General features: G+C 39.3%; 1 protein-coding gene across 1 annotated transcript; it reads left to right on the forward strand.

The window, feature by feature from the left end:
* On the forward strand, positions 774-4,000 carry LOC109836129. The gene is made up of 3 exons (XM_020404022.1): positions 774-2,132; positions 2,225-2,343; positions 3,420-4,000. The coding sequence occupies exons 1-3, from the start codon at positions 2,025-2,027 to the stop codon at positions 3,496-3,498; spliced, it is 306 nt and encodes a 101-aa protein (XP_020259611.1). The 5' UTR covers positions 774-2,024; the 3' UTR covers positions 3,499-4,000.

Consider the following 17,951-nt stretch of genomic DNA (forward strand, 5'->3'; position numbering starts at 1 on the left):
CCCCCCCCCCCTCTTCTTTTCTTGTTCTTGTGTTCTTTTTCCCCTTGAAAATTGAAATCTTTTGTTTTCATCCTTGTTTTCTCTTGACAATAATGTGATTATCTTAATACCCAACTGGGTGCTGGTGATCTTGATGCTTTATGGAGGCATTAACCCCATCATTTTCGATTTGGGGAAGATACGTTCAAAATATATTGCAAAAGGATTTCTTGCTTATAGAGCCCCTTGGGTTGATCTTGATTCCTGGTTGAGTTGAAGCCGACTATGCTCAAGCTTATTTAATTATCCAAGCTAAGAGCAAAGTGAATTTAAATCCTTAGTTCTAATTCGCTTGCGTGGAAATCCTAAATATAGCTTGTCATTTTTAACCAAGATATCACGTCATGTAGAACGTATGTGTTTGGACGAATTGTATGTTCAAACATGTATTTATATAACTATATTTGTATTCACATTCTGCACGATAGAAGAATGGATATCTATTTGCACCCTTACCATTTACAGCATGTGTTTACCTTGTATTACATGTTCTCCAAGATCTATCTAGATTGAAGCAAAGTCATGATTCTACTGACCCTTGATTTTAGATTGACTATGTTGAAAATAGTTTGTAACAAACTGTTGAATTTGATTTCTAGCAATTTCCATAATCTGAGTCTCTGATATGCAATAATAGGAGTCGATATTTGTTGCACAACTGTTAGGGAGAGGGGGCATACTCATGTCATGTCCCAAATACTTGGATATTCTGATACATGACAAATACTTGTTGGATGCTACTGCTATAATATAGTTGGAAATTCATGGATCCCATAAATATAAAAAAATGTATAGATGTATCAGAAATTAAGAATTTAAAATTTTATCCATGAATGGTAGGTTCACATTCCATTCGAGTTGTCAAAGCATTTATTTAATTTCCCACTGTCATAGATAGGAATTATAATCTCTTGTGATAACTAGTTGATATAACTGGGAAAAGTTTCCGTATTGCCTGAGGCGTTTGTGTTTCTGAACAACTATACCCTTAAGCACGTGTTAGAGAGAAATAACATTAATTCATGCACATACATTAATTGAGACATAGACACATAATTATTATTTAATTTCCATCGCATATTCATACCTAGATTTTCATGATTTTGGTATCTGCATAACCATAGTGTGTTCTCTCCTTACCTTGTATATGCAACCTAGCTTAGACAAATATGTTTACATTATCCTATCAATATTAATTTCACCTTTGAAATTTTGCAGTTTACTCACGCAGACACAACTTCATGAGTCTATTCCAATCATGTCATGAGACGGTTATATGACGTGAAGATTCCGATATGAAATAAAAAAGGAAGAGTTGAGCTAGGTTACTACTAATACAAGATGTGGATACTATGTATTCAAATTTAAAATTTGGAGCTCCAAATTCAAAATCTATACGTTGGATGTGATCTATTACACACTGACTATCTAGAAATAAAAGCTCAAATGATTTCTATATGTTTTTAATTATGTAGCAGAGGAGGAAAGATTATTTGATTTTATGAGAAATCTGAAACATTAAGTTTGACAGCATAAATTGCATTGTTAAAACACATTGAACACATGGACTACCTGGAAATAAAATCTAAAATGATTTCGGTACGTTTTTAATCATGTATCAGAGGAGGATAAATTATTCTATTTTATGAGAAATCTGAAACATTGATTTTGACAACTTAATATGCATTGATAAAACACTTTGAAGTCATTCTCCATTTTGTTTTTAGGTTGTCCATGTGTAGGCCACATCCATTGGAGCTACAAAGTTTAAAGTTGATTCTATAGTGTCTGAATTTTGGATGCTATTGACAATAGCCCAGCTCAACTCAACAAAGTAATATCAAGGAAATTTTGAGTGTTTGAGAAACCTTGCAAAAGTTTTCTTAGTTTTCTTCTTTAAGTTCTACGTTCAACAGAGATGTTTGCAAGTTTTGTGCATGCTTATTGATGTTCGTTAGCTACAACATGATTCAAACGATGATGTTATGGTATTTTGGTATCTCATTCTGATATTTTATTTGTTGCAGACTGAGAAGCAGCTAACCAAGCAGCTAGGGAGCATGGAGATTTCAAAAGACACTTCCACATTGCAAGTTTTGTGCATTCTTATTGATGTTTCTTACCTACAGCATGCTTGCAAACAATGATGTTATGGTATCTCATTCTCATATTTTATTTGTTGCAGATTGAGAGACAACTAACCAAGCAGCTAGAGAACATGGAGATTTCAAAAGACACTAACACATTGCAACCCAACCCAGAAAATAAGCATTATGAACAGTCTAACCTGTTGACATCTCCAAGGTAGGGATCCAACCAGGGCACATCTAATTTCCTCATGACATTCAGCTCCCCCTGTTGATTAATACCAGTATTTTATTTGACATGTTTCATCACTGTTGAAACTTTTTTTCTCTTGAAAATGGCATATGCATCAAACTTAATCAAAATCAAAGTATGATGACTTATTAAGCTTGAGAAACGCTGGTTCAGAATCTTTTTCGACTAGTGCTAATATAGTCACCTATTCTACTAAAACAATTTTCTCATACTTCTATAGTATCACAGAAATGTTTGAAAGTTTTCTTTAAGTTTTCAGATAAGAGGGTGTTTGTTTCATGTGGGAACCCTTGGAAAGGGTTGGAAAGACTCTGACTTGGTCAAAAAGTACAACAAAAAAGAAAATCCAAGGGTTTCCATTTCTTGTATATGTTTCACCAAATTTTTTTAAGAAATATTTTTTTAGAAATGAGGAAAACACCACTTTTTGTGAGGAAACCAGTTCCTCTCCAAAAGTGATGAAATGGGGAGGAAAAAGTTGGAAATATGGGTCTTTAATATTTCAATAATGGATGATATGGGGAGTTGGTAAAATATGATAGTTAAATAATGAGAGAGATGTTTTCATCTCAATTGGTTTTTTATTTTTGGGTTTTGAACCAAACAAAGGAATGAGATAGAAAACGTTTCCATGCCGAAACAAACAAAAAAATTGCTTCCTAGAAACACATGGAAAGGAGTGGAAATAGGTTTTTTATTACTAGAAAGTGTTTCCTTTTTTTGGGGGGGAGAAGAAACAAACACGAGAACATGTTCTTTTGGCATGTCAAACCTTGTTTTATCCTGGTTTTCAATGAATTCCTATGGCAAGATGTCATGTAAGTCGTTGTGATTCGTAGTAGAGTAGATGCCCTGCCGCCGTTCATCCTTCATCATGAAATCTATTTTCCTAGTCAAATAGATTTGGGAAATAAGAAGAAAATGATAGAAAATTTTAGAGTAAGACGACCTGGTTGTTGTTTTCTTTGTTATTCTTTTTATTTACCTGTGTTTCCAAACAGGCCATAATGCAAGTTCTGATAACCTAAATTTTTTGACAGCTCCCAACCTGGTTTTGATCAACTCACATCACAGCAGGCTCAGCAGAGAGGGCAAGTCTCAAACAGTCCCCCATCATGATGCTAATCTGAAGATGATTGTGTCTAAAAAAGTCCTTATCCTCACTTAACAAAACAGTGGAATACTTGGGGACCTTGAGCTCCAATTGCTACACCATTTCCACCCCCATCTATGTAGTGATGTAATTACTCCTTTAACCCTAGGTATCTTCTTACGTTCAACACTCTCAATCCTTGATATGTCTTGTTCTATGCATATCGTGGTGGAAATTTTGCACGGTTTGTACCTCAGTGCTGACGACATAGGCCATGGAACTCCAGGTGAATGCATCTTGACCGAAATTTAGATGTGTATACATACATACACAAGCAGGTTTTTGAATGTTTGAGCATCAAAGGTTTCTACTTGAATGCTATTTGAAACCAGGAACCTCGTACAGATGTTGTTAGGCAGCATTGTAGCACATGAGTAAAGCTGATTACTGCTTGTTTTTGTTTTGTATTTGCTGTAAATTGTTGAGAAACTTTAAACTTCTTGTGTATACAATGAAACTGAAAATGCCCATGATGAGTTGTGCTGCATTGCTGTGCGTTGCTATTACACTTAAATTCTTGGGTTGCAATTAACAAGTATTAATTTAAACTAAGTTATTAAAGCATAGATTAGATACTTTTTAAAAGCCTACCTACAAGAATAAGTATATGTTTAAACAGTGTATTGATGCGTGCTAGATATGTATTTTCAGTAGATTTCGAGCCTCATTGTGGCTCATGATTTTGGACTTTTGGCAGGACTGGATGTTGTCTATAATGGACGGACAAAAGTAGTAGAGGACTGTGCAGTGATGTGGATGTTGTCTATAATGGTGTGTTTGGGAGTTTACTTATTAGGGAAGGGAAGGAAGGGGAAATATTCCCCTTCCTTCCCTTCCTCTCCATTACACCATTACACCCCAATTTGGGGCGTAATAATTTGAGTTAAATTTCCCTTCCATTCCCCTTCCATTCCCCTTCTCTATCCTCCAAAATGAAACTCCCAAACAAGGTTAAAATAAAATTTCTCTTCCCTTCACCCTCTCTATCCTCCATCCAAACAGGCCTGACAAAAATCATCCACAATTCAAACAGACAAGCAGATTTCCCGACTCACGCGTTTTGACAGGAGAGTGTGGCATTATTTCTTCTTGTATGCCTCTCGGTATCAAGCCATTAATGTAAAAACATTCTTGCATGCATTTTTGACTTATTTTCAGTCAAATTATTGAGTCTTTCTAATGGCCTGAGTGGTTGAACTCGAGCTCTCCCACTCGCATTAGAGTCTCCTAATAACCAATGTATTCTGCTGCCCAAAAAATAAGGGAAACACATTATTTGAGGGGGCAGATTAGGGGTGGCACTACAGTGCACGTGGCCCATTTTTTAGATTTTTTTTAAAATCTAAAAAGTGGATCATGTGCACTGTAGCCATGAGAGGTGGTGTGTGGTTGGGGGTGTGTCTGTAGCGATTTCCGCAAATTAGTAAGGATCTTTCCATATTGATCCTCAAACTTTTATATTTTGAATTAGTCCCCCAAATCTTGTAAGTGTTTTGGAATTGGTGCAATAAATCTTCATATTCTAATCCCCAAATCTTTTAAAGTGTTTGAAATTAGTCCTCCCATATCCTTCAACTAGGTCCAAACCAGAAGGACTAATTACAAAGCGTTTAAAACATTTGGGGACTAAATTCAAAAGGTTTTGCGTGGACCGAACCCTACCGCTCGCCCAAGCCCCTTCGTCGTTTGGAGAACCTGAGCCTGGAATTGGAGATGGAGCAAACCCAAAGAGAGACCAAGGCTACAAAATCCTCCTCCTCCTCATCGCCTCCATGGCTCGACCTCCCAGATCCGCTCACAGAGCTCATCCTGGAGCGCCTCCCCCTCCTCAACTACCTCCGCTTTCGCCGCCGTCTGCCGGAAATGCGCGATCGATACCAAAATCTCACCGCCTCCGTACTCTCCTTCTCGCTTCACGGAGGCCCTCTTCCTTCCCTTTGCTCGATCGCCACGATCTTCCACCTCGAAGACCCAGTCGGTCGATCCCCAACTGTCTACTCTCCCTTCCACCAAACCTTCACGCCTCCGCCTCCCCTCTCTCGTACCCCCCACGACTTTCGTCACCTCCTCCGCCGGCTGGTCTCCTCTCCACAAAAGCACGCAGGCTTCTCAAAGGACCCCTCGTCTCCTCAACCCCGTCCACTGGCGCCCCACAATCCTCCTCCATCCTCTTCCTAGCTGACAGATCATGTGTTGCCTCACGACGGCGCCATCTCTGCCCCGCCGTCGGATCCTCACTGCGCCATCCTCATCGTTGGCCAGACCAGCTTCCTCTATCGCCGTGCGCCCGGCTCCAACCAGTGGAACAGATTGGACTTCCCTCCCTTACCACAATTAGCTGAATATGTTCGCAACGCTGTTTTCCATTGTGCCGGCAGGTTCTACTGTATGTGTGATGAAGGTTCAGAAATGCTAATGCATGTCCTCGATCCTTCTCTCCCTGCGCCTTCGATGCAGGTATTAGAGATGGGAGATAGCTGGGAATACCCTTATACTATATCGGGTTGTTACCTCTTCCAAGAGCTAAATGGCGAGATATTGATGCTCGTGGAAGAGGTCAGTGGCTTCAAATTTGAGGACTTCCATTTGTTCCGGGCAGATCTTTCTAGGAAGATCTGGGTCACCATTGAAGGTATCGGTCGTCGAGCTCTATTCGTGGACGGTACCAGCGGGTTTTCCTTGCTCTCAGCGGGCGTGGGTTGCCACAACAACTGTATCTACTTAGCTCCTGGGTTTCTCAAGTTTGATATCGATGCTCATTTTCACGAACCATGGAGGATGCTTGAGATATTTGACTTGGAGACAATGAGCTTTATTTCTGAGCAACAGGCTCCAGATTCAAGTACCAAACAAGTCCTTCTGCAGTTTGACAGAAACCGTCTGCGTTGGTTCGTGCCAAGTCTCTAACCTTGCAGAAACTAGTAGTTCCTTCCTGGGAATCGATGTCGTTTGATTTCTCCAAGGTAAAAGAAAAAAAGTGTTGTTAAGATTCTTCAGAATGTCCACTAGCTTCTTAATCACAAATCCAGTGACACTGATAGAATTAACCCTTTACCTATTCTTTTGATCTAATGCTTCTTCTTCTTCCTTCTTCTCTCGTTATAGTTTGGTCACTTTGCTTTCATCGACATTTTCAGCTAGCAACTTTCCTTATGCACGTATGGAGTCAGTCCTTCAATTATTGTCATGTATTTTATATTTAACTTCCAACTTGCTGCTTTTCGAAGATTTTCATAGCATCCGGTAGTCGGTACATATGTGATAACATGGTTGACAATATTTATCACTCTTCTGAAATAGTTGCAGTACCCGACATTAATTTCTTTTATCCAAAAAAATGAGCTCCAATGGAATATGTATCAAATTGCAAAACTCTCCAATAAAATAGTTATCATAATGTATAAACTTGTTAAGCTATTGCACGCCAGGGTTGATATCCGAATTCCTATCTTAGCTCTAACTGGTAGAAGGTTTCTATGACGAAGCAACACGATTAATCGATTAGATTTGCTATAGGAAGTCATTGTCATCTAATACACAGAATGAACAGAAGATTCTTTATTTATTCTAGAATAATGGCGCCTTTAGTGCCTTCTTGTGATCTCTATGTTTGATGCAGGAGGATGTATTCCAGATCGTTCTTCATTCTAGATCAAAATACCCTGGAACTTTATTCTAGAATAATGGCCTCTTTAGTTCTTCTTTATTTATCTTTTCTACTGAGAGTAAATACCTTACTAATTGGTATGGTGATAGTTAGCTAAATGAAAATGCTCACTAAAATATCATCTAGAAGTTCGAATGGGATTGACAGGCAAATAGCGTGCTTACTGGTGTCATTGAAGAGCATTTGGGTCCTCTTAAAACCATACTAATAAAAGTAATTGTTACACATCCCATGCTGTGCAAGAGACTTGCTATTATATGTTGTTGTACTATACATGGGAATATGATGATTTTGGTAAATACCCATTCAAAGTGAACACCCATCAATATGCTTTACTCATATGAAATTAAAAATATTGATGGAAACAAACACCTATATAACTATTTTCAAGTTAAATCATTTCAATTACAGATGGGCTAGGTATGTATAACAATAGCATCATAGGTAGAAATTCATGAATAATAGATACTTCTGAAGAAGATAGCTTGTGAATGAATGACTTCAGTTGCTGCTGTTCATTAGAGTAGTATAGATTCTCACAACTAAAGTTTTGTACCAATGGTTAGTTATCTTGCTGACATTGATAAAAAACCTCCATTTCTATGTTATTTCTCTTCTCAATCTAATAGCAATAGTTTCAAGCTACAGAGCTACAGAATAATACTTTATTATACTGGTGAGTGGTGACGTGTTAAATTTTGGACAGCTCCCAACCTGGTGAGATCAACTCAGATTACTGCAGGCTCAGCAGAGAGGGAAAGTCTCAAAAAGCTCCCATCAAGATGATAATCAAAAGATGAACGCCTTTAGAGCCTTTAGAAGATTCCAGCCTGGTGTTCATCCTCACTCTACAAACAGTGGAATGCTTGGGGACACTGAGCTCCACTCACAGAATGTTAGATTGGGAGTGTGGATACCAACCTCCTCCGGTGAAGCTCCGACGAGCTTGAGAACCACGCAGGCGAGCGTGGGTGTCGACTCTGGCGAAGTCGACGGCGAACTCCAGGCGTAGCTTCAGGTGGAGCTCGAGCAGGCGAGCTCGAGTTTTGGCGTTCCCGACCACGGCTTGTGGGCGTCGCGACCTTGGCGTTTCTGATCCCGACCTCGGCGTTTTGGCGATCCGACCTCGGCGTTTTGGCGATCCGACCTTGGCATCAGGCTTGTGTCGTATTCGCCTATAAAAGCTCCTCCCCGATGCCCTAGCTCGAGGGTGCTTTTTTCGCCATCAGTTCATGGCGGCGATTTTTTCTTTCGTCTTTTTTTTTTCTTTCTCCAGCGCTTGGGATTTGAGATCTTGAGGGGAGATTTAAGAAGAGAGAGAGAGAGAGAAATTAATTATGGTTCTTTATTCCCTTTGAAAGGGGTATTCTCAAAGAGAGAATTGAAAGGGATTATTCCATTTGATTATTAACATTGTAGCTACAGTGTTTGTATTGAGATATCTCAGTTTGGGATCTGCTCTTGAATTGTAATTTCTTGTTAGAGTAATAAGAAATTGATTGTGTGACTCCCGAGGACGTAGGCAGTTGCCGAACCTTTAAAATCTTGTGTACTTTTCTCTATACCGCATTTCTGCTGTTTTAGGGGTTTTACGTAGCCCCGGCGGGTAGTATTCCTAACAACTGGTATCAGAGCATGAAACGATCTAGAGAAAGTTAGATTCAAGTGGGAGCCATGGCCGCAGATGAAGGAAAAATGAGACTTGAGAAGTTTGATGGAACAGATTTCGGATTCTGAAAAATGCAGATAGAGGATTATCTGTATCAGAAAAATCTGTATCAACCACTATCGGGGAAGAAGCCGGATTATATGAAGGCGGATGAGTGGAACCTTCTAGATAGACAAGCCCTCGGAGTTATCAGATTGACGTTGACTCGCAATATTGCGTTCAACATAGCGAAGGAGAATACCACGGCGGGTCTTATGGCAGCACTCTCAAACATGTATGAGAAGCCATCAGCCGCGAACAAAGTTCATTTGATGCGGCGGTTATTCAATCTGAGAATGGCGGAAGGCGCGTCAGTAGCACAACACCTCAATGAACTCAACACGGTCACAACCCAATTGAGTTCAGTTGAAATTGAGTTTGATGAGGAAGTTCGGGCGTTGATACTGTTATCTTCCCTCCCAGAGAGTTGGAACGCTACAGTCACGGCAGTGAGTAGCTCGTCGGGAAACAACAAGTTGAAGTTCGACGACGTTCGTGATCTGGTTCTCAGTGAGAAGATCCGACGGAGAGAGTCGGGTGAAGCTACAACCTCTTCAGTATTGCATACAGAGTCAAGAGGTAGAAATTCAACCAGAGGGAACGGACGAGACAAATCAAACTGCAGAGGTAGATCAAGGGACATGAGGTCCAAGTCAACGAATCCAAGCAACAGCTCGAAGGCTATCGAGTGTTGGAATTGTGGAAAGACCGGGCATTACAAGAATCAGTGCAAGAGTGCACAGAAGAAGAAGAAAGCGAAGGCAGAGGTGAATGTCACTTCCACTTCAGGAGGAGACGACGCATTGATATGCTCCTTGGAGAGCAAGGAGGAATCTTGGGTGTTAGATTCAGGACGTCGTTCCATGCTACTTCTCAGAAAGAATTCTTCGAGAAGTATATTTTCGGAAATTTTGGATACGTATATCTTGGTGATGATCAACCGTGTGCTATTGTGGGCAAAGGTGTGGTAAAAATTAAGTTGAACGGGTCAGTATGGGAGCTGAAGGATGTCAGGCATATTCCTGACCTGAGAAAGAACTTAATATCTGTAGGTCAGTTGGCTGGCGAAAGATACATCACGACCTTCCATAGAGATGATTGGAAGATCTCAAAGGGCGTAATGACGATTGCCCGAGGCAAGAAGACTGGTACCCTGTATATGACAGCAGGTGCACGTTGTTTGATCTCAGTTGCAGCAGGCAATGAGACTTCAAAGTTGTGGCACCAGAGACTCGGTCATATGAGTGAAAAGGGGATGAAAATCATGCACACAAAGGGAAAACTCCCAGGACTGCAGTCAGTGGAGATGGATATGTGTGAAGAATGTATACTTGGAAAGCAGAAGAGAGTCAGCTTTCAGACAAGTGGCAGAACCCCCAGGAAAGAGAAGCTAAAGCTCGTTCACTCAGATGTGTGGGGACCAACAACCATCGCGTCCATTGGTGAAAAACACTACTTCGTGACTTTTATCGATGATCACTCTCGGAAAGTGTGGGTCTACTTTCTGAAGCATAAGTCAGAAGTATTTGAGGCTTTCAGGAGATGGAAAGCTATGGTCGAGAATAAGACCGGTCTAAGAATAAAGAAGCTCAGGACCGACAATGGCGGTGAGTATGAAGACACCGGATTCAAGAAGTTCTGCTATGAGCACGGGATCAGAATGGAGAGAACCATGCCCGGCACGCCTCAGCAAAATGGTGTAGCTGAACGGATGAACCGAACGTTGACGGAGAGAGCCAGAAGCATTCGGGTACAGTCAGGCCTACCGAAGTAGTTCTGGACAGAAGCGATCAATACAGCAGCTTACTTGATCAACCGAGATCCATCGGTTCCATTGGAGCACAGAATACCAGAGGAGGTATGGTGCGGAAAGGAGGTAAAACTCTCACATCTTAAAGTTTTTGGTTGTGTAGCTTACGTGCATATTAGTGATCAAGGCAGGAATAAGCTTGATCCCAAGTCAAAGAAATGCACTTTCATCGGCTATGGTGAAGATGAGTTCGGCTACCGCATTTAGGACAACGAAAACAAGAAGGTGATCAGGAGCAGAGATGTGATATTCAACGAGAAGGTGATGTACAAGGACATGCACAAGACAGATGACTCAGAGAGCGAGTCAATATTTATAGATGCAGATGATGTTCCGAGTAACCTCTCGGAAGAACCCAATGCAGAAGATCCTCAGCCAGAAGAGCCTATTGGACAAGATGGTGTGCAAGAGCTCGACGCACCAGCTCCGATTTTGAGGAGATCTTCACGGCCTCCTGTGCCCAACAGGAGATACATGAACTATCCAGCTCCGATTTTGAGGAGATCTTCACGGCCTCCTGTGCCCAACAGGAGATACATGAACTATCTGTTGCTGACAGATGGAGGAGAGCCTGAAAGCTATGATGAAGCTTGTCAGGGTGGAGATGCGAGCAAGTGGGAGCTTGCCATGAAGGATGAGATGAAGTCTCTCATCTCAAACCAGACGTGGGAACTAGCTGAGTTGCCCACGGGTAAGAAGGCATTCCACAACAAATGGGTGTACCGGGTGAAAGAGGAGCAGAACGGTTCCAGAAGATATAAGGCCCGGCTAGTTGTCAAAGGATTCCAGCAGAATGAAGGACTTGACTACACCGATATTTTCGCTCCCGTGGTGAAGCTAAATACTATCAGGACAGTGATGAGTATTGTAGCTATTGAAGATCTTCATCTCGAGCAGATAGACGTGAAGACGGCGTTTCTTCATAGAGATCTAGAAGAGGAGATATACATGCACCAGCCAGAAGGTTTTTCAGAAGAAAAGAAGAACCTGGTGTGCAGACTCAAGAAGAGCTTGTATGGCCTGAAACAAACCCCAAGGCAGTGGTACAAGAAGTTTGACGGTTTCATGCACAAGGAAGGTTTTCAGAAGTGCAACGCTAACCACTGTTGCTACTTCAAAAGATATCAGTCCAGCTATATCATCCTACTATTATATGTTGATGATATGTTGGTTGCAGGTGCAGATATGGAGGATATCAAGAGTTTGAAGCAACAGCTGTCAAAGGAGTTTGACATGAAGGACTTGGGTCCAGCGAAGAAGATCCTTGGAATGCAAATCACGAGAGATAAGAAGAAAGGGTTCTTGCGGTTGTCTCAGACGGAGTACATCAACCGTGTTTTGCAAAGATTCAGCATGGACGACGCTAAGCCAGTGAGCACACCCTTGGCCAGCCATTTTCGCCTGTCGAAGGATCAGTCTCCTCAGTCAGAAGAAGAGAAAGGGAGTATGGCTAAGGTTCCTTACGCCTCAGCTATCGGAAGCTTGATGTACGCTATGGTCTGTACGATATCAGACATTGGCCGTGCAGTGGGAGTGGTCAGCCGGTTTATGTCGAATCCAGGAAACGCTCATTGGGAAGTGGTCAAGTGGATTCTGAGATATCTACGAGGCACCACACAGAAGTGTTTGCACTTTGGTAAGGGAGAGGTGGAAGTGCAAGGGTACGTAGATGCAGACTTCGGCGGTGAAGTTGATTACCGAAGAAGCACCACCGGCTATGTATTCACTGTTGGAACTACAGCTGTTAGTTAGATGTCACAGATACAGAAGATTGTCACTCTGTCCACTACAGAAGCTGAGTATGTTGCAGTGACTGAAGCCAGTAAAGAGATGATATGGCTTTAGGGTTTGTTAACAGAGCTGAGATTCAAACAGGAGAAGAATGTTTTGCACAGTGATAGCCAGAGTGCGATACATTTGGCGAAGAATTCCGCATTTCATTCTAGAACGAAGCATATTGGGCTTCGGTATCACTTCATCAGATCCCTGTTGGAAGATGACGTGTTGAAACTGGAAAAGATTCCAGGAAGTAAGAATCCAACAGATATGTTAACAAAAGCGGTGACAGTTCAGAAACTGGAGTTGTGCGCAACTTCAGTTGGCCTTCATGCATGAGCGATGAGGGCGGAGCCACATAGGAGGAGTTTGATGAGATAGCCTGCTGACGTCGGTTTGGTCTCCAAGTGGGAGATTGTTAGATTGGGAGTGTGGATACCAACCTCCTCAGGCGAAGCTCCGACGAGCTTGAGAACCACGCAGGCGAGCGTGGGCGTCGACTCTGGCGAAGTCGACGGCGAACTCCAGGCACAGCTTCAGGTGGAGCTCGAGCAGGCGAGCTCGAGTTTTGGCGTTCCCGACCACGGCGTGTGGGCGTCGCGACCTTGGCGTTTCTGATCCCGACCTCGGCGTTTTGGCGATCCGACCTTGGCGTCGGGCTTGTGCGCTCGCATGGCTGGCGACAGGCTAATGCGTCAGGCCTGTTCGTATTCGCCTATAAAAGCTCCTCCCCGATGCCCTAGCTCGAGGGTGCTTTTTTCGCCATCAGTTCCTGGCGGCGATTTTTTCTTTCATCTTTTTTTTTCTTTCTCCAGCGCTTGGGATTTGAGATCTTGAGGGGAGATTTAAGAAGAGAGAGGGAGAAATTAATTAGGGTTCTTTATTCCCTTTGAAAGGGGTATTCTCAAGAGAGAATTGAAAGGGATTATTCCCTTTGATTATTAAAACTGTAGCTACAGTATTTGTATTGAGAGATCTCAGTTTGGGATCTGCTCTTGACTTGTAATTTCTTGTTAGAATAATAAGAAATTGACTGTGTGGCTCCCGAGGACGTAGGCAGTTGCCGAACCTTTAAAATCTTGTGTACTTTTCTCTATACCGCATTTCTGCTGTTTTAGGGGTTTTGCGTAGCCCCGGCGGGTAGTATTCCCAACACAGAACTCGATGAATTACTGCTGTAACCCTAGGTGTCATCCTTTGTTCAGCACCCTCGGTCCTCATAATGCCATGTTCTACTTCTATCCATAAATTGTTGGAAATTGGCATGGTTTGTAACTCAGCGTTTACAACATTGGCATTAATGCAGCTTCAGGTGATGTGTGCATGCACAATGCAAGCAGTTTTTGGGATGTTTTCAGCGTCAAAGGTTTCCACACAAAATCTATATTATGAAAGCAGGAACTTTGTACAGATGTTTATGTTGATAGTCAGCATTAAAGCATATGAGTAGAGCTGATTACTGCTTGTTTCTGTTAGTCGTGCGGCCGTGCCCATCTCTTTTTGTTGTTGCTATAAATTGCTGATGAAACTTGAAACTTCTTGTATGGATCAGTGTTTTCAAAGGCGCGCGCCTCACTGCGCCTTATGCGCTTTGCAATGCGGGGCGGTGGCGAAGTGCCCCACATCTGATGCAGCAGCGAATTTTGCGCCTCGCGTACATCCTTACTTTGTGCAGGGTGCGTGTAGTACATATCCTCATATAGTTTTGTTTGTAAACATTTTAATCGAGTCTTTATACTTAATAATCCATATCTCAAAAAGTAAAATAAATTCATTAGGTCTTTTTAGTCCTCTTCAATTGAGGACCATTACTAATCCTTTGCTTGGATATTAGTCTTGATTTAACATTTGATCTGAAATTTTATTCATTTTGCTATTATGTTGGGTGTTAGCATTAGAAATTAAGGTATTATATTGTGATTTTGTAGTAATATATTATTTATCCCGACATATTTTTCATGTAAATTCTAAAAACATGTTTTTTCGTGCTTGATTATATATATTGAGAAATCATGTGTGCGGTGGGCGCCTTGCATCACCCGGGCGCTCGCATCACGTTGCGCCTTGCGCATATACGCGTAAAGATGCTTTGCACCCTGCATTGCGTCTCGCGCATTGACAACACTGGTATGGATAATGATCTAGAGACATGCTGAGTTGCGCTACATTGGTGTGCATTGCTGTTTCACTTTCTTCTTGGACTGTGTAACATGTTGTTTTGATATCTGCTAGAGTTTAAAACCTTTTGTGCTGCTAAACTTTAACATCAAGTTGATCAAGCAAAACTGTATTCTGTAGTGGATTTGTGGTATTAGCTTTTAACTATATGAGCTCCTTATTGTTAAAAAAATTTCTGAAAAGAAAAGGAGGTGCACTGTTCCACGTGATAATTTTTTGTTCGTCACTTTTTTAAGTTTTTATATTATATCATTGTATATTGATGGATATCCTTCGAGTATGGTGAAACTTTATATATTTAATCAAATTGTAAATTGGGATATAAGTGACGCATAATCAATGTATTTTTTTAGTCGTTTGATTGAAAAGAAAAGTATTTCTATATTTTACATTTTCTAATTGCATCTTTCATCTTTAATTCGTAAGAACTTTATTGACAAAAATAAGAAGTTCATTCATTGGTGATTTTTGGGTGTATTTGCAAATTATTTTCCCTTTAAAATTAATGTATAAAACCCGATTACAAAATTTGCTCGTCAATAAATTATTTGATGTGTTCATGTGAGATTTAGAGCTTATAAAACTTGGTTAGATTATAAACTAGATTATTTGTAATTTGGAAAATAGTTTGGCATGATTAATACACAATTTACCAAAGCTTCATTTTCTCTCTTGACCCTTACCGAAATTTTTTCTTTTTCTTTTTTTTCTTCAAATTATAATCGGTAACCGAATGTTATTAAGAATGTATATATCCTGTTGACAATGTATGAAAAACATAATATCCATTTGTTATCACCCATTTCTTAAGCTCTGATTCTTATACCAAACGTTAAAAAAGGTAAATTACGCTAGCCCCATGAACTTTCAGTGTTTCGCAAGCAATAAACCCCATAAACTTTCAAAATGACACTAAACCCCCAATAAATTTAGAATTACAGAAAACCCCAATAATTTTCTGAGTTTTGTAGATAACCCCCATAAATCAGAACCAAGGAGCTACGGGGGTGTTTGATTCAATAGTGGACAAGAATATGATTAGGAATCCGATTTTTTTTATGGATTCCTATCAAATCCATAAAAAAAATTAAAACAAGTTCATGGATTCCTGGAATCATTTCTTTTTCCTCTCTATGTTTGTTTCATAACATATGTTTGTTTCATAACATGAAAAAAATAGAATCCAACTTTATAGAAACCCTCAAATTTCTATTCTTTAGTTTGGTTTAGAATGAGAATAGGATTCGGTCTCATAATAATATAGGGTTTGTGAAGAAACAAAATCCGAAAAAAAAAGAGGGTGAATAGTACGGGTGTGTCAGCTTTTTGCCCCAAATCCTCCCAAATCAATAGGATTTAGGTTTCTATAAAATCACCATACTTTTTCAACTTTATAGATTTTGAAATCTATAAATTTGTTGTGAACCAAACTCAGAAATATGATTCATAAATAATTCTTTATTTACAATTTTGCTCCTGTCAGATTCAATTCATATTCCTATTCCATAAAAAGGGTGAAACAAACACCCCCTACATAAAAAGGTATTTTGAGATTTCAGGTGAGTTTAGTGTAATTTACCAAGAAGGATTTTCTGCAAAAGTTATTAGGGGGTTTAGAGTGATTTTGAAAGTTCATGGATCTCCATTAAAAATTATTGAAAGTCTACGATGTTTGTTGTAACTAGGTGGAATGCACGTGCAATGCACGTGGTCAAATATTATAATTGTTGATTTTTATTTTATGTATTTACTATAATATAGTTGCAAAAAGTTTATTATTATCATAATATATTAAAAAGTTTCAGATATTTCAATATATAAAATCTTGTTGGTTTTAACATTTTACCTTCCACATAATTAGTGAAGTTTAAAGTCTTAAAATATGAATGATCTAAGAGCAATTTAATGATTTCGAATTTTAATTTTAAAATATTAATGATGTAAGCACTGATATCTAAAAACCTAAGCACCAATATCTAAAAAACTATTATTATTAAAAAATATATAACTTGAATTCATCAACGTAAAATGATAGGTTTATCTGGTCATAGAGGATTTTGTTTAATTATAAAGAAATCACTTGCGTCTATTGTCTACTTCCACTTTCTATTATCTGGTGACCGAGTATTATAGATATTCAAAAACTTTTTTATAGAATTTTCAAAGTTAGAATGTGCAAATTCAATCAAGAAAGAAGCTAAAGAGTTAAAAGAATCTAATAACACTCATATCCAAACTGTATGCTTCATAAATGTGAGACATAAAATGAATAACTTAATTTATTTTGTTAATTAATTTATTACAAATCATAAAGATAAGGAGAACCATAAGGATCACATAGTCATCCCAAATAAAGATTAAATATCTCTCTGTGAATTTTGTAGCAAAATTTTTTCAGAGATACTGATAGACTTGCAATAAAATCCACTCTTATAAGATTAATGTCACATGTGTCTTAAATTATGCTTTGTTTAAGGGTTATTTTTAGAAAATTTCCCCTCAACTATGTGGAAATGTTAAATCCCCCCCCCCCCCCCCCTCAACTATTTGAAATGAGTAAATGTTTGTTTATCAAATTTGGGGTGTTATAGTTGATCTATCTCAACTTCAAAATTTTGATTTAACCTTATAAACTTTTCTCAATTAACCCCTCAAAACTAATAACATTGAGCAGAATTCATTATGTGATAAGTACTTGACTTGAAAAGACCAAAATATCCCTCAACCATAAAAGAATTAGTTTGGTTTTTTGCTAGATGAAAGAAAAAGTGAAGATTTAGAAGTAAAAAGAATTATAAATTAGTTGTAATCCTTTTATTATCGGTTGAGAGCTTCTTTTAACTAAAATGGATTTCTTTAATAGGGCATTTTGACAAAATCACTTATTAAAGTCTTTTACATTAAGGGGCTTTGTTAAGAGATGTGTAAAAGACCATGAGAGTTTTTATAAGACACGCTAAGTCGAAGGGTGTTTTCTAAAATCGCACCAAAGTTAAGAATGTTTATCTACAACACCTCTATAGTTAGGAGGCTCTGTCAAATTAAATTAGTTAAGTGGTTTTTTGAGACATTCCCCATACTTGAGAGAGTTTTCAAAGAATTAACTATTCTTTTAAATTTAGCTCAAATATTTTATAAATCTATATTATTACCTAATTTATAAGCAATTTCAAAATTTTAAGGGAATAATGTAGAATTGTTAGAGATTTAAAATCAATGAAATGATATCTAAATTACCTTTAAATATTGCTCTTATAGGCAATATATGAAACATTGGCCG

This window comes from Asparagus officinalis, chromosome 4 (genome assembly GCF_001876935.1).
Source record: "Asparagus officinalis chromosome 4, Aspof.V1, whole genome shotgun sequence".
Taxonomy (NCBI): domain Eukaryota; kingdom Viridiplantae; phylum Streptophyta; class Magnoliopsida; order Asparagales; family Asparagaceae; genus Asparagus; species Asparagus officinalis.